Source organism: Anas acuta, chromosome 15 (assembly GCF_963932015.1).
Source record: "Anas acuta chromosome 15, bAnaAcu1.1, whole genome shotgun sequence".
Taxonomy (NCBI): domain Eukaryota; kingdom Metazoa; phylum Chordata; class Aves; order Anseriformes; family Anatidae; genus Anas; species Anas acuta.
This window is the reverse complement of record NC_088993.1, coordinates 6148063-6169791: the sequence shown is the minus strand read 5'-3', so window position 1 is coordinate 6169791 and position 21729 is coordinate 6148063. Positions and strand designations below refer to the sequence as shown.

At 61.7% G+C, this 21729-nt stretch overlaps 1 protein-coding gene across 2 annotated transcripts in view; it reads right to left on the bottom strand.

The window, feature by feature from the left end:
- NTN3 (netrin 3) overlaps positions 1 to 13028 on the bottom strand; it is a 28452-nt gene extending 15424 nt beyond the window's left edge. The window contains exons 1-2 of one of the 2 annotated variants that reach the window (XM_068699316.1): positions 12894 to 13028; positions 3930 to 4925 (exon numbers count right to left, since the gene is read on the bottom strand). In XM_068699316.1, the coding sequence (XP_068555417.1) occupies positions 3930 to 4896 (967 nt within the window). In that variant the 5' untranslated portion in view covers positions 4897 to 4925; positions 12894 to 13028. Of the gene's footprint in view, positions 1 to 3929; positions 4926 to 7193; positions 7292 to 12893 lie in introns of those variants that run through there. The other variant, XM_068699317.1, reaches the window with a different exon arrangement.
- Between the last annotated feature and the right edge of the window lie 8701 nt (positions 13029 to 21729).

Below are 21729 nucleotides of genomic sequence, written 5' to 3'. Positions count from 1 at the left end.
AGGATGGGGAGGGGGGCACAGCACAGAGCACCCAGCACCGGTCGGAGCAGACGGGTGCCCCCCATACTCGGCTAAAAACTTGTGCTGTTCCTCAGCGCTGACTCGGTCGCAAGCTCTGTCTGTCTCCTGTTAATCACTAATTAAAGGCTTGAATGTTCCCTGCTGTTTGGGGTATTAATAAGATTTTAATTGCACAGTTTGGGGCTAATTACGTGGTAGCTCGCTTCCGCCCTTGTACAGTATGCCCAATTAAACAATCATATGATCAATTAAACAATCACAAGATCTAATAATTTGCAATAATAGACTAATTAAACGCCAACACCTTGCAATAGAGCAGCCTCCTGTCCTCCTTTTGATGGTTTTGAACCTCTGCCTGGGCCCCAGCCTCCCCGCCACCTCCTCCTCTCCCCAGCGGGAGCCAAGAGCCGAGCCTGGGGTGGGGGGCGCGGGGCTGGGAACGGGGCCGGGGGGCACAGCACGGGCAGCAGGCGCGTGGTGGGTGCTGGTGCCGGGGGGCAGAAGGGGGCCAGCCGCCCCCACGAGCTCCCTGGGAATAATTAGTTCACGGAGCTGGCTCAGCGAAACCCTAGACCGGCCGCCGCTGCCAACCCGCAGCGGATTCGAGCTACGCCCCTGCTTTGGCTGGAGGGGCGCCCAGCCGGGAGGCAAGGCTGCACCTCGCCCCCGGGAGGGGGATCGGGGCCAGGGGAGCCCCTCTGCACTCCCACTGCCCACACGCACAGGGAACAGGGACGGGGACAGGGCTGGGGCTGGGAGAAGCAGCGGGGGAAAGGGCTCGGGGAGGGGGATCGGGGGCTTGTGGCTGGGCTGCCAGGAAACAGGAGGAGAGGAGGAATCCCAGAGCAGGGAGGGGACGAGGCTGAGCCACCCCATCCCAGGAGCAGGGTACACAGGTGTTGATCCCCTGCACCACAGCTGGACACCTCGTCCCTGCTTGTGGAAACAGCCCAGCCCAGGCCCGGATCCCCTTAAAAAGGGGATTTATTAGGGGATTTCGCATCGGGAGCACTGAGATAAAAGCAAGAAAGAAAATATACATGGGAAGGGGACAGAGGAAATGGGTGAAGCATCGGGGAGCCTGCAAATTCCAGCACCACTTTGGAGACTGGCATTTTTGGGGCACGGACATCCCAGACTGATGCCCTCATCCCCCAGCCACGCTGCTGCCTGGCCTGAAGCAAAAGGAGCGAGGTGCTCCCAGGCCTGGGCAGCCCCTTCCCACGGAGCCCCGGATCAAAGCGAGCCCCGAGCATTGTCCCTGTGCTCCGTGGGGTGGATCCTGCTCGTGGAGCAAGGTCTCCCCTTTGTGCCGCGCCACTGACAATGGGAACAAGAGCCCCAGCATTACCAGCGAGTGGATCAATTACTTCCAGTGGCTGCCTTGCACTAATCGGCTCCCCCCTGCCTTGGGGACAGCCTCCTGACCAGGGGACTGGGCTCCTGGTGGCAGCGGGGACCAGGAGCAGGGGGAGGTGGCGCAGCTCTACCAGAGTTACAGCTCTGCGGGCAGCCCACGGGGCCGTGCACCCTGCGGCACGGGGCTGGTGCCTCGCCGTTTGGCCAAGCTGCCACTTTCAGCCTGGCTGCGACATCCCCAAATCCGTTTTCCAAGGTGCCATTCCCCCCTGCAACCACGCGGCACGGCGGCACCCCCCTCCCCACCACCACCACAGTTCCCCCCGTGGGGCACTGCCCAGATCTCAGGCTGTGAGGACTGCTCCTCCTCAGCACCGCCCCGCGCCAGCCACCAGCAGAAATTCCCACGAAATAAGGGAAGCACAACCCACGGGAACCCCGCGGGCTTCCCCAAAACAAGCAGCCACCTGCCTAAACCAGGGGCTACGTCAGCCTCTGTGCAAACTCCCAGGAAAGCAGGGAGGGGTTCTTTTTTTTTTGTCCCCAGCCCCAGAGGCGTGCGTGGCCATCCCGGCACCGCAGCGTGGAGCAGAGCTGCTCGTCCCCAGCCCAGAGCAACCAGAGGCTCCCGGGCACACAGCCCTCCATCCCTGCCCCTCTGCTGGCTTGGGGCTGCCAGGCTCCAGGCGCACCTTCCTCCTCCTCCTCTTCCTCCTCCTCCTCCTCCTCCTCCTCCTCCTCCTCGTCCCCTCCTCGGCCAGGCGCGACCTTCGGCACCGCGGGGCTGGGGCGCGGGACGGAGTCAGAAACCCCGCGGTCTGGGCCGAGCAAAGGGAACTTCCCGGGCGGCCTCTCCTTTTAATTGGTGCTAATTGCTGCGTCTGTTCGTGCTGGCTGGGGAGATGTCATTGTTGAAAGGCACAGAGGGGAAGGCTCGGGGAGCTAATCCAGCTTTCAGCCGCTAAGCCCTTCGGAGGCGTGTGATGGAGAAGCTCTTTCAGGTCCCTTCAGAGAGGGCACAAAGCCCGAGAGGGGAAAGGGAGAAAGAAGGGGATCGAATCAACAGGAAAAAACACTTTCACACGCAGCTTGGCTACGGGCCTTTGTGTGTGGGGCTTGTCAGGGTGTCTTGAAGGGACCGCTCTGCGCCCCCACCTCCTCCCTGCCTTTCTTTTCTCTCCTTCGATTATCTTTTCAGCCCCATCTGCCAAAACGGTGACCTGGCTGGGGGCGGGGAGGGCTGCAGCCGGGATGTGCAGGAGCAAGGCCTCACACGGGACCTCCTGCCCCGGCCAAGGATGCCGGGAGCTTCTCTAGCACCCCCCCAGCCCCAGATCCTTCCCCCGGGTCTCAGGCCAGGGTCTGCTCCAGTTTAACCCCCCCCGGAGCTGGCAGAGCCTCCTCTGCTCGGCTGCGTCACTCGAACAGAGGACACGGTGCCAAAGTTGTGCCCCAGGATCCCAAAACTCCGGACATCGGGGTCAGGGCTGGGGTCCTGCTTTTGGCCCCCACCTGAGCCATCCCCAGCCACACCTACAGGCACTGGGGGCAGGGTGTGGAGCAGAGGCGGTTTCCAAATTTTGCTCCAAAACTCGTCTTTCTGAGACAAACGGGGAAGCGCCGGAGCTGACACATTCCCACAGGGCACGAGGTGTTTTTAAAGCATCAGCTCGGCCACTTCATTTGCATCGAGTGCCTTTTTAGCCATTCTCAGAAGAAATCCTCTGCAACCCAGATATATTTAAGCCGACAGCTGGGATCTCAACAAGACATCGATCACAAATACTAACAAGTCCCTCTGACCTCTGGCACATCCAGTGAGCCTTTCAGGGGCTGATTGATGGTACGGCTTCCCTTGTCTCCATCCTCCTGCCACCCCCTGGGACCTGGGCTCTGGTCCAGGCAGAGCGAGAGGTTGTTCCCCCTCTCCCAGAGCTTTGCAGGGCTCTGGCATCCCTCACCCTGCACAGATCAGGACAAAAGGCAAAAGCCTCCACAGAAATCCTATAGAAAAAGATTCGAGAGTGGGGCAGGAAAACAATGTGGGTTCAATACTTGTGAAAAGTTTCCGTAGATTACAAGTGCCTTTGACTCACACAAACCTTTTTAAGGAGAGATGAGCTAAAACCACTGCGCACAGCACCGTGCCAGACCGAGCGAGAGGGATAACAGGCTGAAATGGGGTAGCTCAGACATTTCCTTAACCCCTGCTGGGTGGAGAAACCCAGCTGCTGCCTGCTCCCAGCCCAATGCAGGTGACCTCCGTGCTTCCCCTGGGGACAAGTAGCTCACTGCCCAAGGCAAACACCCCTTGCCGACACAGCTCGGCACGCTGCACGGTCCCCGTGTGTGCCAAAAAACCACCGTGGTGCCTTTGGAGGATTTGGGTGCAGGTAACCAAGCAGCAGAGCAGAGGAAACAGAGGCTCAAAACCCGTGCCAGGCACTCATGCTCAGCCCCACGGCCACATCCCTTGGGTGCTCAGGGGTCCCAGCCCTGGGGAAGGGGGGCGCAGCGCAGTGGCGATGGCAATGGTGGGGGTCACTTACCCAGACACTCGTTGGCCTCACGGGCGCTGGCCCGCTGCCAGGGCCGGTCGTAGTGGAAGGGCTTGCAGCGGTCGCACTCGGGCCCCTCCGTGTTGTGCTTGCAGTCGCACACCAGCTTCTGCTCCTTGTCCTTGACGCAGCGCGAGGCGTGCCCGTTGCACTTGCAGCGCCCGCCGACCTGCAGCTCGCCCACCGCGTAGTAATAGGGGGCCGCGCCGGTGCCCCCCTCCTCCTCGCCAGCCTCACGCCCCCCCAGCTCCCGGAATTGGTGGGGGCGGCTGAAAACCACCCTGATGTCGGTGGCCGTCACCCAGTCCTGCAGCACGGGGCTGCTGTCGAAGTCCTGGGCGGAGGGCCGCCCGTCCAGGGTGCTGAAGGCGATGAGCCCCCCGGTGAGCGGGTAGAGGTCGGTGAGGCCGTCGGTGCAGAGGGCCTCCTGCTCGTTCTGCTTGGTGACGGTGGCTTTGCTGGGCTTGCCGTAGATCTTGCGGCACTGGGAGGAGTAGTACTGGTAGGGCACCCACGTCTTGCCGTAGTCCATGGACTTGAAGATAGCGGTGGACTCGGGCCGGGGCGAGCAGAACTGGAGGCTGACGTAGACCACCTCGAACTTCTTGCCGAGGGAGAGGGTGAGGGTGACGTTGTGGGGCGAGTGGTGCAGGGTCTCGGAGCGCCAGCACGTCATGTTGGAGGCGGTGTTGAGGTCGGTCAGGTAGGCGGGCGGGTGGGCTTTGCGGGGGTCGGAGGCGTTGCAGTGCCGCGTCGGGGGCTTCCCGCAGGTGCTCGAGGCGTGCACCTCCTTCCCGAAGGCTGCGTTGACGAATTCGGGGATGCAGCGGCGAGGAGCTCCGCTCTCGTCGTAGCAGGGGTCCGGGGGGGTCTGCTGGGCCACGAACGGATTCACCGCCTGGGAGAGGCGCAGCATGCTGGTGGTGAGGAGCAGGCGCAGGAGCTGCAGGACCTCCATCCTCCCGGGGCCAGGGGAGCGGCTCCTCCCTGGGATGAGAGCACACAGAGTGAATCGCAACCCGGTGCAGGGGGCTGGGGATGTGCCTGACACCCAGGCCCCTCGACTTGTGCCCATTCCCACCCCGTGCCGACCCACGGGGCACCTGGGGAGCGGGGCAGAGAGGTGGTTAGCTCGTGGTGCCGTATTTACAGCATCAGAATGAGGAGGACAACACCAGTTTCCAGATCTTCCCTGTAGGAACACCTCCCAGGTCTCAGGCAGGGCGGGGATGTTCACACCTGCCTGTGGCTCTCAGGCTTTCATGCACGGCCCCGAATGCACAAGGTGATGCCCCCGAGCTGCAGCAGATCGACTCCGACAGCAGGACCATGGAGATGGGAATTAGCCCCGCGACGCTGTCACAGCTGGCTGAGGCCACAACCCTACACCTCTTTGCCTTCCCGTGACCCTGCAGCATCAGGCGTCTCTCTTGCCTCTGACCCCGAGAGGTTTACGAGCCAGTAGCCCTCCAAATCACACCACCACGCATCCACAGCTTTCCCACCGGCAAGAGGTCACTCTTGCTGCCTCTGCCCCACAGGAACTGCCCTCTCCGTGGCACGGTCAGGGGAAGACACCCCTCATCCCCAAAAACCCAGCCCCTGCACCCCTCAGCACAGCACTGCAGGGCCTGGGGGTCTGCGTTGTGCCAAAATGTTAACGGGGGATCCTCCTCCCTGCCCCACCTGGCTGCCAGTGCCCAATGCCCAGCTCTGAGCTGGCCAGAGGGAGCAGGGAAGGCGATGGCACCCCTGAGACCTCTCCGGCACAGCCAGCCCTGCGCTCTGCTCCCCCTGCTGCTGCTGGCAGGGGAGGTTTCTGCTGCCGAAAATCAGCAGCTGCCTTCGTGGCCTGCATCTCCCCAGCAGCCACATCCTCTGTGCTCGGTGGCCAGGCACCCAGCAGAGTGCAGGATAAGGGATACCGTCCCCAGGGTGCCCAGGGTATGGGGAACCCCCTGCTCCAAAACCGAATGTGGGCGAGTGCTGTGGGAGCAGAGGTGGGCGTGGGGGCCCCTTCCCGAAAGGTGATTCTTAAACCATGCCCGAGACCATGCCCAAAGGCAGGTTCCCGTGGGCAGCAGGGACGTGGCTGTCACTGCAGTGGACGCACTGTGCCACCCGGTGTGCTGCAAGCACTGCTGCACCGTGCTGCAGCCGGGGGATACGCCTCTCACCCCAAACCCTCTCCTCCCCGGGCAGACTGCGAGGAGAACATGACCCAGTGTCAGCACCCCGACCCAGTATCCACCAGCAGCTCCTGTCCAGGGGGCATCCTTGCAGCTTGCAGCACACCTGCAGTGCCCGGTGAGCAGGGTCCGGGGAGTGGTGACACCAGGAGACCGAGGACCTGCACACAGCAGGGACAGAAACGGAGCAGGGGTGGCACTGCCAGCGCCTCACCGCCTTCAGCCAGGTTTGCGCCACGCATGGCAGGTGAGCACCCTTGTGTGCCCAGCCTTCCACAAAAACACCTTTCCAATCAGGGGATAAAGACCAGAACTCCCCTGGAGGTTCATAACCAACTATTCCCCCCTGCAAACTTAACAGCTTGGTGTTACAGAGGGATACCCTGCAGGAAAAGCTCGGAGCAGGGGGCAGAAAGCAGAAAGCCCTGGTGGTGACGGTGCCCCAGAAGCCAGGAGGTGCATCCAGCTGCTCAGGGCACCCTCCGGACCCTGCCCAGGGACGTCTCCTCCACCCGCAGCCGCATCCTGCTCGGCGCCCCCGGATGCAGCCTGAAAATGCTGAGAAACCACCCAAACCTCCAGCGTGTAATAAGCACGCTGTCGGCTGGGATCCGGCAGCAGAAGCTGTGGGAATCAACCCAAAGGCTGCTGCTGGGAGGAGGCCAGCCACGGACACGGCTCTGCTGCTGCCGGCGGAGGCCGGGCCCCCTTCTCCTCCCGTCCTGCGCCCCCGCACCCGACGGCAGCCAGGGGACGAGGCGGAGGCGCTCAGCCTCAGGGCTGGGTTAGCTCTGCCCTTGGGGCGCATCGGGGGCGCATCTGGGGGATGGGAGATCATCCTGCACTGCCTCCCTGCCTCTGACACCCATGGGGAGAGGCTTTCCCTCCCGTGCTCCGTGGTTTGGTGCCCAAATTTTGGGGCTCGGCTGGGGAGGAGCCGCTCGGGAGCCAAGGCTCCGGCGTTTGCCGAGTGGCGTGTCGGCGCTGCGGAGGCACCGCGTGAATGGAAATCATTATCATCCTCGAGACCACACACATGCACACACACGCTCCGTGCACAGCTCACCCCATTATCCTGCTGAAAGGGAGCCGGGGCCGGTGGTCTCCGCGGGCCTCACCTCCGTATCGGAGAGGAGGGCAGCTGCAATCTGCTCCCTTTTATGCATATTCAGCGTGACCCCTGGGCTGCCGGCAAGCTGCCAGGGAGGCCCGGCGGTGGGTATTTCTCTCCCAGCCCCACCTGCCCCCCTTCCAGTCCCCATCTTCAGTGCCTCCAGTCCGAACCAAGTGGAGACACCGCTCCCTGAGCGAGGGAGAAGGCGCTGAGCCAGCCCCAGGCACGTCAGCAGCACCAATGACCCCGCGCCGGATCCATGGTATCCGACTCCAGACCCCAAGGCAAGGGTGCCCTGTGGGTCAGGGTGCCCTGGCATCTTCCAGCCGGGCTGTGACAGCAAGGCCGTGGCCGGTGGCCACCAGCTCAGGGCCACTGCCGTGTGCTGGCAGGAGCGCAGTGGCGCAGGGCTCGCCCTCCCCGAGGAAGCGGCCGCCACCCCAGCTGCCGCCGCCGCGCTCCTCCCCAGCAGCGGCTGCATTTTTGAGGTGGGCGATTTCCTCACTTCTCTGTTTGGGGAATGCTAATAGCCGTGCGGTTTGGAAGGAAGTCCCGATGCCTTAACACTCAGAAGTGCTTTGCGCTTTAAAAATTAGCTACTACGCACAGCACCTCCGCACCCTTTCTCCCCGGAGCAGCCGCCTCTGGAGGTGCTGGTGGCGGCTCGCTGCCACCCCAGCCCCACCAGGGGCTCCCTGGGGTGCTGCTGCCACCCCTCCAGGAGGCACCCCGCCACTGGCCGTGCTGTGTTTGGGTGCAGACATGAGCTCTCAGTGCCTATCGGCCCTGTTAGAAAGACCTAACACCCCCAGGCAGGTGCAGCAGGTGAGCCAGGACAGGAGGAGCAAACCTCCCCAAAACCCCGACCCCGGTGCCTGCCCCAGGCCCGGGGTCAGCGCGGAGCAGCGCAGGGCAGCGGCAGCTTTGCGGAGGTAATTACGGGATTAAGTGGAACAGCACGGGGAGGGGAGGGAAAGGGGTTATTAGTCAGATTTGATCCCGGGACCTTTGCGGCACTAGAACAGCCTTCTCCAATTAAAGCAGCGGGGGAAGCCGCGAGCGGCCCGAGTGATGGCCGGCCGCACGCTGCAGCCCGGCCACCGCAGCGGGCCACAGCGTGTCCCTTGCAAATCCCCTCGGGGCTGCGTTGGAGGCCTGAGTCATGCGCTGAAAAATGTGGCTTCAGCGAGGGAGGGCACTTGCTGTCGTGGAGGTGGAAGGGCAGGGGATGGGGATCCCTTCTGCATGGCCCTGCTGGGCAGGGGGGAGCAGCTGGGCTGTCCCCGTGGGCCACGAGCACGGTGCTGGGCTCAGCCGGCCCTCCTGGGGAGAGCGTGAGCCTTGGTTTGGTCAGGGGATGCTCGGTCCCTCCCGGGTGCAGCTTCATCCCACATGGGGGGCGATCCTGGGTGGCAGCATTGAAAGCATCCCCGTGGTGGGACACGGCCATGGAGCAGGGGGCAGGAGGGCAGGAGGGCAGGAGACACCTTCCAAGGGACCTGAGCAGATGAGGGGGATCCAGCGCCATGAGGATGTAGGGACTCGATCCAAAGGATTCAGATAGGGCCAACCCACACGGCCAGCTCATCCCAGAGCTGTGCTGGCCTGGGCAAAGCCCCGACAAAGCCTGGCTCAGGTGCCTGCAGAGCGGACAATTGATGTGCTCAGACAGCACTCAGGAAAGCTGTAAATGGGCACAAACCACCAGGGCGCGTCCCTTAACCGGGATGGAGCTGCTACCAGCACTTGTGCTTTGCCACCTCGTTATGAGCCCCTGCTGATGACAACATCCCCAGTCCCTGGCTGTGGGGCAGCCCTACAGAGGGGCTGCCCCAGCCCCACAGCCAGGGGAGCTGCCAGGCCCCCAGGCTCCTCGCCCACCCCTCCGTGCCCACCCGCCGAGCCGGTGCCAGCTGGGGGGCTTTGGGCCCTCCCAACGAGAGGAATGCGTCAGGACCAAACCGGGCTCTGGACACGGATAAATCGTTCCATGTGTCGCTGGGCTGAAAACGCAACCGAGAAATATTTAAAATGAAAGGAAAAACCCCACGCAGCCAAGGCGCTGGGACTGAGCTCGGCTTTCCGGCAGGAAGGAACGAGGCGGAGGCGAGCGTGTGGCGCAGGGGAGAGGCCGGGGACGCGGGCGCTGGGGTGGCAGCGGCGGAGCCGTCGCGCTCCCAGCCCACACCAGACATGGCCAAAAGCTCCTGAGCGGCCCTCACGGTGCTGCAGAGGTCCCCGTGTTCCCTTCCAAGCCCCTTCTCCGTCCATTTCTCAGTTCAGCATCAGGAGGCTGTAAACGCGTGGGTGCCCACATCTGCTCTCGCTCGGGGAGCCGGGCGCTCTGCGCGGCCCCTCGGGCTTTCGGCCTCTGCTCCGCAAAGTATGTGCGACTCGTGGGCAATTACGAGGCGGCGTGTTCCCGAGGCAGGCACTCACGGTGATAGATATTGCAATGCACTCTGGCAGGCCGGAGAGAGCATTACACAAGCCATATGATACTCCAGCGGTGCCAGGAGACGCATACAAATTACACTGCATGCAGGAAAGGATGGGCCAGATTCTGACCTCAGCCCCTCTGGCATCAGACAGAAGCAGCTCCATTCAGACCAGGCCAAACAAGACGTAAGCGACTCCATTCAAATTTACACTGGCATACCTGTGGTCAGCATCTGGCCTGGCTTGAATTAACTTCGGCCTGACATTACAAAAGGGTGAAACGGAGCCCAGATTTCCTAGGTTATCGAAAACAAAAAGAGAAATCCACCCAGAACCAAACCGTGGCGAGGCCGCTCAGACGTGTGCGTGAAGTTGTCAAAGACGGGATGCTCGGGCGCGTCACCCGCTCCTGCTCTGGTAGCTTCCCCCTGGGAGGACGGGATGGGGCTGTGCAAAGCACCGCAGCCTCCCCGGGGTGCCCTGAGCCAGCCCCGCTCCCCGACAGCCCCGAGCAGAGCCGCCGCTCTCCCCAGCAGCGAGCTTTACGCACAGCAGTGTCCGCACACCATGGAGCTGAGCCCATCTCGCTGCCACGCTCGGTTTTGTTGCACTGCCGGGTGAGGGCTTCCCAACAGAGATCTCCTCCTCTCCCAACACGATGGATCCAGGAGGTCCTCAGCCTTGCAGGAGCAAAAAGCTGCCTCGACGCTGCCCCGTTGGATAACCCCCGCCACCACTCGGCTGGTTGCTTTCCGTGGCCCTAATCCCATCCCATCCCAGCCCCCGAGCCCCCTTGCACATTCCTGCCGTGCCGCTCGCTCCGTCACGCGCTGCCGGGAGAGCCCTCGGTGGGCAGGGGCTGCCCCCCGCTGCGCCCAGCGGGGGCACGGGACCGGCGGCCCCATCGCAGAACCCTTCGTGGCTTCTGCCCCTTCCCGCTCCATATGGGAATAAAGCGATCTGGTTTCCATAACGTCCCTTGTTGCCTTTTCATAACATGCCGGGCACAGATGTTGAAAATAGTCTGGATGAATATTTAAAATGGTATTCAGAGATGACAACATTTGGCCAGCTTTGAAAGATCTCTCACATCGGGTACGGGATGGCTCACGACAACGGGGCCGGAAACACACTGCACTCTAACATCTCGTTTTTTCTCCCTGGCTATTGGGACAATATTTCATGCCCCTGGTGTCACACAGCCTGTTACTGCTTGAGTGCCAGCCAAGTCTGCAGCATTTGGAAGAGGCTGTCACGTACGTTTTTAACATCACGGGGCAAAGCGGAATATGGAAAATCTGTCGCATTTCCATACCGAGCGCAAGTGTCCTGCGCAGGCTCGGGGAGGGGCTCATGGGGGCACAAAATAATTGCTTCCTTATGGAGCAGGGCCTGGCTAAGAGGGTGGGGGAACAGGAGATGGGGGTGCTGCGAGCACCCTCGGCGCAGTTGGCTGCTTCTTTGGCAGAGGAAGACGGAGCCATTCCGGCACACGAGCACATGTCCCAGGGCCTGCGCTGCTGCTCGCCTCCTCCTGGGGACCCTGCTCTGCCCCGTACCTCCTCCGGCTGCTGCCCAAAAAGGGCCTCGGCAGCAGGCCCTGGCCCAAACCTCAGGTGCCAGTGCTCTGGGGGCTGCACCAGCGCTGCTTGGCTCGGGCTCTGGAGCCTCCTGACTTTCTGCAGGGTTCCTCATCGCAGGCCATGGTGCACTCAGCTGCATCCCTGGGCCTGGATCCTTCTCTCCCAGGCTGCAAACTCACCTTGGCTGCTTCCAAAGCCAGCACTGCACCTGTCCTCTCCTTGACAGAGACCTACCTCGCCTTCCTCCTCCTGCTTGCGCCCACCGGCACCTCTGCCGTGGGGCTGGGACCCCTGCAGCCCACCGTGCACCCAGCACCGGGACTGCAGGACCTCCTGTCCCCTCGCCAGCTCACTCCACCGGGCGGTCAGAAAAGCACAGCAGCTCCCTCTGTTTTATAGAGGGAATACTGCAGAAAATAAAGGTGCCCACCAGCCAGCCAGCCACCTTGAAGGGAATGTTTGAAGCACGGCTCAGGCCACTTCCCCACTGCACTGCTTACAGGGCACGCCGATCCCTCGGAGAGCGGGAGGCTTTGTGGGTTGTGGGGGAGCAGAAGGACGGGTGTCACCTCCAGCCGTCCGGGGTTTGCATGTCCAGGTCTGGCCTCGGTATCATCTGAGCCCGGCTACGGGTCCCACAGCCTGACTCTTGTCCCATCCACTGCCTGGACACATCCCCAGCTGAATGCACACACGGGCACTGCCCCACTGTGCCGCAGGACGTCCGTGTTGCCCCTGCTCCTGCCCAGGGCCTTCCTCACCCACCCAGCTCTCCATGCTGAGAGCCGGGCTGTGGGGGACTGCTGAGCACCACGTCCCGCAGCACGGCACTTAGTCCTTCCCCCGTAAAGGTATTTCCATCCGCCCACTCTCCAGCAGGACGGGGAAGCCAGGGGAGGGCCAGCATTTTGAAGAAACGAGGGTTCAGCAGGATTTCCGAGGCAGAAAGGCAAACCCACCACCAAACGCAGCCGGGCTTCCCATCCCCTCTCCCTGCCCCACGTCCCGCTCACACACCAGCCACGGTGCGGGGGTGCCCAGGGGGGTCTCACGCAGCCTGGGGTGCCCTCAAAGCGAGGGGGCTGAGCGGGGGGAGCGCTCCCTGGGGGGAAGCCCCCCTCCTGCACAGGGGTGCCCCGGAGGTGGCCGCACTGGGATGGGGCAGAGCCGAGGTGCGGGGCCGCCTGGTGCCTGCCCCGTGCGCCCCCCACCCCGGGGCTGGCACCTCGGCAGCCTGGCTCGGCTGAGCCCCCCCCGCCGAGCAGCTCGGCTGTGGGGCTTCGTGCAGCGCCGCGCACCCCCCCTGGCCCCCCGCCCAGGGTAGCGGCAGCGAACGGGGCCGAGCCGGGCCGGGACAAAGCGCCCGGAGCTTTGAGCCCGGAGCTGCGGGAGGCACCCCCCCCAAAAACACACACACACACACACACCCCCTTCCCCGGCTCCGTCCCGTTTTTTGGCGAGCCCGGAGCCCGGCTCGAAAGGATGAAACGGGAAAAAAAAGGGCGGGTGGGGGGGGTTGGGGTGGTGTGGGGGGGAGAAGAAGGAATAAAAGGCAGCGAGGGAGGGAGCGGTGGGAAGGGAAGCTGCTCGGCGGGGGCCGCCGTGCCGGGAAGTTGGAGGAGCAGCTTACCGCGGCCGGGCAGGTAGCGGGCTCGGTCCGGTGGCAGGTCCGGGGGTCGCGGCGGCGACAGGAGCCGGGGCCGCCGCAGCAGCGCGGGCGGCAGGGAGCGGGGGCCGCTCCCCCTTCCCTTGGCTGATGGCAACAGGAAAAAAAAAGAAAAAAAAAAAAAAAAAGAAAAAAAAAAAAAGGAGAGTAGGGGAAAAAAATAAAGAAAATGCAATAGTAACAATTCGCCAGGAAATAAAACGAGAGAAAGCAAAATAAAGGGAAATTGTGCCAAGCGGGAGTGCTGCTCCGGCGGTGCGGGCGGGTCCCCAGCGCCCGCCCGCTCCGCCGCACTGCCCGTGTCTGCTCCGGCTGCGGGAGGCGGCAGGGAAGGAGGGAAGGGAGAAAACGAGAGGAAAAGGAACAAAAAAAAAATAATTACAAAAAAAAAAAAAAAATAATAATCTAGAAGTGGAGAAACTGAGCCCCGGCCGCTGCCTGGAAGTGGAGTAAAAAGGCTCCAATAAATCCCGGGTTGAAAAGAAGGGAAAAGTCACCTCCCCGAGGAAATCAGAAGCAGATTTCGAGCCATTTAATCACATGCAGGGAGGTGTGTGTGCGTGTGTGCGCCGCCCGCCGCGCCGCTGCCAGCCCTGCCTCCGCCCTCCCGCGGCCGCGGCCGCCCCGCCGGGAGCGCAGCGCAGCGCAGCGGGCCGGGAAGGGGCCGGGCGGGGAGCGGAGCGGGCAGGGGAGAGAAGGGAGCGGAAGGGAAGGGAAGGAAGGGAAAGGAAGAGAAGAGAAGGCAAGGGAAGAGAAGGGAAGGAGCGCAGCGCCCTCCCCGTCGGGGCACCGAGCCGCTCGCTGCCCGGCACGAAGTGGGGCAGGTGGGTGGCAGCGCTGCTTGCCCCCCGGAGCCCTGAGCAGCCCCCCAACGCTGAACTGAGCATGGGAGAGGGCTGTGCCCGAGCTGTGCCCATCGCCTGGCCCTGCTCGTTGTGCCCTCCGACCCGGCTGAGAGCGGGGAGCGAGCAGCCCCGGCAGCCGAGGGCTCAGCTGGTGCCGCAAGGAAGGTGGCTGCTAATCCTTCCCCTGCTTCCCAGAGCAGAAGAAAAGAGGGATTTACCAGGCGGGGAGTGAGCAGCCCCCTCTTACAGGATCGGCTCCATCCCGTGATGCGGGGGCTTTTCACGTGTTGCTGCACCAAGGCTGGACTTGGCCTGCGATGCTCGGGCAGGAGGCAGGCGAAACGTGGGCATCTCCAGAGCCCGGGACAGCTGCCCCCAGGCTTCCCCTGGAGCCGCCTGCCCCCCAGCCAGCCCCAGGGCCACCTGCGTTCAAGCTGGCTCCAGGAGTCCTGGAGAGGGGGGGGAGGAAAGTGAAACGAACTTAATCAGCATTTGTGTGAGGCAGTGGAGGGGAGCAGAAAACCTGGATCTGGATCTCCCCCCCCTGCTTAGCTGCCCCTCTGCGGCACAGCCCCCAGGCTCAGCCCCACATCCCGCCCGCAGATGTCCTTGCAGCGAAGGCAAGGGCTTGAGGAGAGAGCAGGGGAGGTGGAGGGGAGGGCAAGGTGCCAACGCGGCGCTGGAGCTGCCCACCCGCTGCACTCAGGGCACGGACCACCTGTGCAAGCCCCCCCCAGCCCTCCTGGCCCGCTCCCGCAGGACCTGGTTAGCCACATCCTGTTGCTTCGGGGAAGCAGGTTGCAGGGTTGCTCTCCCCTGCTGGGCTGGCAGATGCTTGCTGGAGGAGGAGACCCCAGCTGGCCACAAGGCCCGAGGGAAACGCTGTTTGCAGCTCCCGCAGCCTTGATGCGCAAAATGCATTTCCCCAGCTCCAGCGGCGGGGACAGGCACAAACAAGGGGAAAGCCACCAGGTGACAGGGAAGAGGAGAGCTGGGAGATGGCTCAGGGAAACTCAGGGCTCCTGAAGTCAGATGCCACGGGTGTGCTGTAGCTCCATCATCTCTTTCAAGCACTTTGACAGCCAGGAGGCCCAGCCACAAGCTGCGCAGCCCAAATGCAGATGCTGAAGGGGGAGGCAAATGCAGGGCCAGCCCGCACGTTTGCCTTGCACGCGGGCCAGATGTGAGCATGGTGCAGAGCGAGGCCCGTGATTTTCAGGAAAGTGCAGGATTTTGTGCATGGGCCTGAAAGCAGAGTGGGGTGGGATGGCCAAAGAAAGGGGGCGGGAGGGGTACAGCTCCAAGATCCTGTGGTGCCACAAAGCTGGAATTGTCCCAGTGACTGACCTGGGGGCATTTTCCCCACCAGAAAGCACAAGGACTATCACGGACATGAGCCACGATGCTGAGCCAGCATGGCCTGGCTGCCACAGGGTGGTGCTGAGCCGGGGGCTGCATCAGCTCCCACAGTTTCCATGCTCAGAGGAAGATGTCAAACCCCTTGTCCTGGGGTGTCACGAGTGACATTAGAGGGACTGGCCACCGTATGGGGAGTCCTGGAACTGGTGTAAACAGACTTCTCATCAGCAAAAGCCCAGCTGAGAAAGACAGAATCTGGCTCCCCGTTTCCACTGCTCCCCATTTCCACCACCTCTTTCCAGCAATGAGCAAGGAGCTCAAGAGAAAAATGTGGATCTGGGCTTGGCGCACGAGGTGCTGAGGATGTCAGCAGGGGCTGGACATTTGCTGTAGCAGGAGCTGGGCCCTGCTGGGTGCTGGTGTCTGTCCCTCAGCAGGCCAGCGTCACCAGGGCAGGGTACCCACCAGCCTAGAGGTGCCCCCCACACAGTGCCACCCCCTGCTCAGACAAGCAGGCAGGAGGGCTGGGAGGAGAAGCAGGTGAAGGCAGCACGTTGTCCCCAACACGCTGCTTCCTGCGGGGACCTGTGGCCCCCCAAATTTCACCGCTCTTGCCCTGCGTGAGCATCCAGCCCCTGCTCCCCACGCTGCCCCGGTGGGGCTGCCTGCTGCCAGGCAGGCTTCCCTCTTGGCGAGGGGCTGCTGGGGGGGGACAGGGGCACGCACAGGAGGCCGGAGCAGTCCCTGCGGCTCTGCTCGGGGCTGGCATCCCGCACCCCCGATCCAGCCGCCGGGGAACCTGCAGCGGGAGCGAGCAGCGGGGGGGCTCCGGGGCTGGCGGCGATGCGCGGCGCTCGCTTGCCCCCTGCTGGTGCCGGCCGTGCCGGGACCCCCCCCGAGAGAAGAGCATCCTGGTGTAGCCACCAGCTCGTCCTCGGGGTGGTTCCACAGTCCTCGCGCTTCCCTCCTTTCTCTTCCATTTACCGTCTGAAGGATGCTCTGCCCTCCACCTGCCTCAGCCTCCTGGCAGAGACACCTCCCCTGTGTTCGGAGCCTGTCCCCACTCCTGGTCTCTTCTGGAGTGCGAGCCCCCCTGCTGCCCCCAGGAACAGATGGGGTCTGCCTGGGGCACTGCGGAGAGGTGCAAACACCCCGCAGGAGGAGGGGGATACACCTTTACCTCTGCCTTCTGCATCCCCACTCCAGGGGGGTGCTGAGTGTCTGGGGCTTAGGGTCTCATTTATCCACAGACTGCCTGAGCACTGCCATAAATCCCCGTTTTCAAGCATGAGCAGAAAAGAGAAACAGACCCTGGTGGGCGCAGGAATTGTTGACTGAAGTTGGGTGCGTGGCTGCGAGGCCCGATCCGGCCCCGCCGCAGCCAGGAGATGGAGCCGTCTCCCCGCCGTCGGCAGCCGTGGCCTGGCAGCACCGGGAGAGGCTCCGGCTGCCTGGGCACGGTCCCATCACCGCACCGGGATGCTCATTCCCCCGGGATATTTGTGGTTCAACTCGTGCTGTCGGTGGCAGCACGGCTGCAGAGGTTTCGGAGCTGCACTGGCTCTCGGGCGCATCCACACGCACCGTGCCTGGGCTCCCGGGTGCTGTCCTCAGGGCTGGAGCCAGCAGCAAACCTTGGCTTTGGCACAAGGAGCAAGAGCTGTTTTAATGAACCTCATCGCCTCCAGGTGCTGGGGACCCCCTCCTGGCTGCTCGCACTGCCCAGCCCCACGCAGGTGCCCACCAGCCTCGCACAGGAGGAGCAGGGCGATGTCCTCCCGCCTCGTGCTTCGGAGACACCTGAGCCTGCTCCTTAGCGCAGCGCTGGAGAAGAGGGTGTCCACCACAGAAAGTGGCTGCTGGTGTCACCATCAGAGCACCGTACGCTCCCGGTGCTGTAGCAGCAACGAGGGGAAGAGGTCTCCTGGCTGTGAAAGCTCCTGGTGCAGCTCCACGCAGAAGCACCAGCCTGCCCGTGGGGGGGGCCTTGCCCTGTCCCCGAGTGCCAGCGGGGTCCACATGGCAGCGTGGAGGCACTGAGTCGGGTCCCTGGGGTGGCAGGGCCAGCTCCTTCCCCGCTGCCATCACGGGCAGGCCGTGTTTGTGTCTCCACCAGCAGCCCACGGCTCCAGAGCCTGAGCGGTGGGGAGCAGCAGCGTGGTGGGAACAACCCCGGGGTTTTGAAGTGCTGCTGGGATTTAAGGGCCGGCTTCCTCAGCCTCTTTGGGAGGGCTGAGGACAGGCCCTGGGGGGATGCAGGAGGAGGGTGAGCACCTGCTCGAGCCTTGCAGGAGCAGCAGCTTCACGTGGATGTGTGCTGGTGGCAGCAGGGTGCAGCTCAGAGCTCCCAGAAGCAGGCGGTGCAGGAGGGCAGTGCGGCCACCTTCCCAGCACGGCCACTGCAGTGCTCCTGGGGCACAACGCCCCTCACCGTGGCACCTGCACCACCCAACGTGGTGCCAGGAGTGCTCCTGGTGGGGTTGGTTCTGCTGGTTACTGCTGGCTCCAGTGTGGGGCCGAGCAGCCAGAGCAGCACAGCCCAGAGGGGTCTCGTGGTGTGGCTGCGTGGCAGCGAGCAGGCAGCGCTGCCGTCCCCGGTCAGCGGCTGCGAGGCTTCGTTCGGATCTGTCCCGGGAAGAAGTCTGCCTGGGAGGTGCTGGGGGTGCCAGCAGTGCCGAGATTTGGGGGAGCAGGGCTCCCCAGGGAAGGGCCGGGGTGATGGGGAGGAAGGGAAGGACCGGGGTGGGTGGGAGAGGAGGCAGGAGAGGGAGAGGCAAGGTGGGAGGGGAAGGAGGGGAAAGATCAGAGGAAAGCGGAGCACGAGGGGGGGAGAGAAGAAAGACGGGTTGGGGGGAAGAGAGACACACACATAGAGACAGAGAGTTTTGTAACAACTTAAATTCATTCCAGACAATGTCCAAGGAGCCCTGGCAGCACGGGTTGAAACAAACCCTGCCTTTGATTTTATGAGTTCATTATATGTTGTTTGGGACAGTGATTCACGCGTCTTGGCTGCTTCACATTTTCCCTTGTGTCACAAATGAAGAGGGGACCACGAGATGGATTCTTTGGGTGGAAAATATTCCCTCAATTGTTAGGTAGACGTCTCTGTGCCACACAGAGGTCCCAGGAGAGTGGTCTCCTGGGCTGCCCGAGCTCTCCGCGCAGCACACACAACCTCCAGCCCTGTGCCCAGCCCTGCGGCTCCGTAACTTTTAAAGGGAAAGCTCTGGGACCGGCCGGGCAGGAGCAGGCGAGAAGGTGCCTGGTGGTGGCCACCTACGTTCTGTGCCCTCGCTTTGTGCGAGGCTCTGGGAGCAGTGATCTGGGAGAGCCTGGGCTCACTGGGGAGGAGACGCAGCCACCGACACTGTCTGATGGCTTTTGGGGCATGGTCTCAGAGGCCATCTCTCCCAGGGGTGAGAAAGGCTGGCTCCAACCCTCAGCACATCTCCCCAGGGTGAAAATACAGCACTGCATTCTCTTTGCCATGCTGGGTGGGTGTCCTCACTCCGGTTCCCATCCCGGGAGCATCGCCGTGCCCCCTGGTGATTGCTGCCTGAAGGCGCGAGGCACTGGATGAGCTCCAGGGAAAACCATTCAGGAACGGGTCGGTGGCTTCCCTTGATCGTTTTGGTTGGATATATTCACAAACCGAATACAGGCCCTGGTCAGAAAAATAACAAATCCTGCCCGAGCCAACACCAAAGTTTGCATTGGAGCTGATTGAAAAACACCAATGACTTGGTTGGGCATTGTTACTATTTTTAGCCGCCTGTGTCATTTCAGGTTTCCAGCAAAATGAGAGGAAAAAAAAAAAAAAAGCACTGATTTTTAAAACATGTTGTTGGTAGAGAAAATAAAGGCCTCGGAAACTGAACACCAAAAGCTGTTTGCCCAGCGTTTTCTGGTTTTGATTTATAATTTCTCTCCCAAACCCAGGCAAAGTTCAGCAAAATTTTTCACGTTGACCAAAAAACCGTTTCTCAGCATGGTCAGTTCTAGCCTGAACCTGGGGAAATGACAGTACCAAGCCCAACAGCCACGAGCTACAGAGCTTCCCATGCTGGTGTACCCTGTACTGGCCAGCATGAAGGTGACACGGAGAGCCACGCACTGCTCATTGGGAAGCTTTGCTGGTCTGTTTTAAGTCTTCTTTCAGAAGCAAGAGGGTGGTGTTGAATTTTGGAGAAGATTGAGTGATGCCCGGGAAGGAAAAGTGCCGTGTGGAGGAGATGCGTTGTGCTCGGGGAGCGTAGGCATCCCTCCTGCTCTTCCTTGGGTATTGCTGAACCGGAGCCCAAGCGTGGCTGGAGATTTGGAGAGTGTGTTTAGTCTCTGAAGAAGCAAAGGAGAAACTAAGTCCTGGACCAAGGGCTGTTAGCCCAGCCCTGCTCCGAATGAGTCCCAGAGCCCAAACTGCTCCAAGCTCCCTTCTTCCCCCCAGCAGGGCTAAGTCCTGCAGGGAGTCTCTTCTGAGGATAAAGTGCAGCCTTTATTCTGCTGGGGTTGCAGGCCATCATCTTTCCTTAGCACAAGCTTCACTTCAGGAAAATGAGGGTTTCTTGGTTTGAATGTTGTTGTTTTTAAAGAGAATTCTTAGGAAAAACACTGGTTGAGATGGATCAGCTCATTTTCAAAGTTATCCTGGGGCAAAAGACAGAGGGTGTGGGCTGCGATACACACCCACATCTGTACAATAAGGAAGGCAACAGCGCAAAGCAAAAACAATTGCATGAAAAGCTTTCCAACAACAAAGTTTGCAAACCCACAGAGCCCAGGCTATTTCTTGTGGTCGGTGGGTAAGAGTTCCCAGATAATGGGGCCTGACAATGGAACAATGGGGGCCGAAAGACGCAGCTCATGATTAGGAGTTATATAACAGCGGCTGGCATTTATTAATAACACTCGTGTTGTGCTTTATTTTCTTAGTTAGCACTTTTCAGGTTCAGAGCACTTCACAACCCCTGGCTATTCCAGTTTCGATGCTCGGCACGAGGTGACTAGGAGGAAACGTTGTCCTGTAGCAGTAGGAACGCCCTCCGTGCGTACTTCTGGTTTAAACCTTAAAGGGGAAAAAGGGGAAGCAGACAGCGATGGGCTTGCACTGGCTACTTGGGACCTCTCCTGTTCCCCACAATGGGTAGCATAAGACCACAAAGAAACATCGCTGGAAAATGGGTGTTATGGACCCTACAAAACCTTGACGTTTTCAAAGCGCTCCTCTTCCCAGAGAGCGAGCAAAGCTTGAACCTTGGTTGGGACCAGGAGTGTGCTGGGGCATGTTCCCAAATGGGGACCAGCCCCGGACGAGCAGCCCGCAGCCAGCCCGCAGTGATGTCTTTCCGCCTCTTGGCACGGCTTCAGGAGCAGGAGGGAGACGTCCCGCTGGAACAAAGACAACCCTGGTGGCTGCCTACCACGGCTTGGGGACGTGCAGACCGAAGCAGCGACCATGGCTGCTCTTCGAGGACCCGCTCGGTGCAGACCGGGCCAGGCTGGAGGCGTTCTTCCCCCGGCACGCACGGGACCTTGACGCAGAGCAAGAGTCATTCTGTCCGGCGCAGGGGATGAGCGGCGCAGTCTGAACAGGTTGTCTCCTTCTGGTCTGGGTAGGCTATTTATTGCTCCTCTGACTGTTGCTCGTGGTATGTGCTGACCGCTCAGCCTGCTCATGAAAAACAAGAGGATTCCCGTCCAAGCTCCGGTGCCAAGCAGGCAGCGACAGTTTTCTTCTGAGCAGGCCTGGGAACCTCTTCTCAGCCCTGGGCAGCAGATGTCTCACAGCAGCCCAAACCTGGGAGAGCTGTAGCCTGGGACCAGGCCTAGGACTCAGACACCCAAACAGCTCTTCAGAAGGTCCCTGGGCTTGCGCAAAAGCAGAAGGAGCACAGATGTGAGCGAAATCTGCCCATGTGTGTGCAGGTGAGAACGGAGGCGTCCTCCTGGCCCCCAGCTTTACTCCTAGCCAGGAAGCATTGGAGAGCTGCAGATCCCCACGCTACAGCACTTTGCAAGGAGAAGGTTGGAGCCAGAGCAAGGGCTGGGACCTTGTGCTTTGCTCCGCTGGTTATTGGAATGCACATGCTCCGGCACGCAGTCCTGAAGCACGGAGGTTCACACTTCTAGCAGTTACCCTGACAGGAAAGGCTCAGGGAAAGTAAACCAAGCCAAGGATGAAGATCCACTCCAGGGACAGCCCTGTGACAAGCCCTGGGGAGTCCTGGGGTGGTGCCCGTGCAGTCCTGGCAGCAGTTCTCAGATCGCTGGGCTGTGATGCCGAAGTGTAATTCCCAGAGCGTGCCGAGCAGCAGCCAAGCTGATGTATCCTGCAAGGAGGAAATCTCATTTGTCGGTGTGATTGAAATCATTCACATCTCTCCAGGCGAGAGCGTGAGGTAGCAGATCCTGTGACACTGCTTCTGTTTCACCAGGGGTCTCAGAGGCTCTGGCAGCACGCGTGACCCACCCCTGGCTGGGGGGAAACCTGGGGGCACGGCCAGGCACCACGCCTTGGTGGGGAGCAAAATAACTGCAAAATAACTGCCCGCTGCGCTCTGAGTGCCAGAAGCAGACCCCGCCATCTGCCGGCCGGC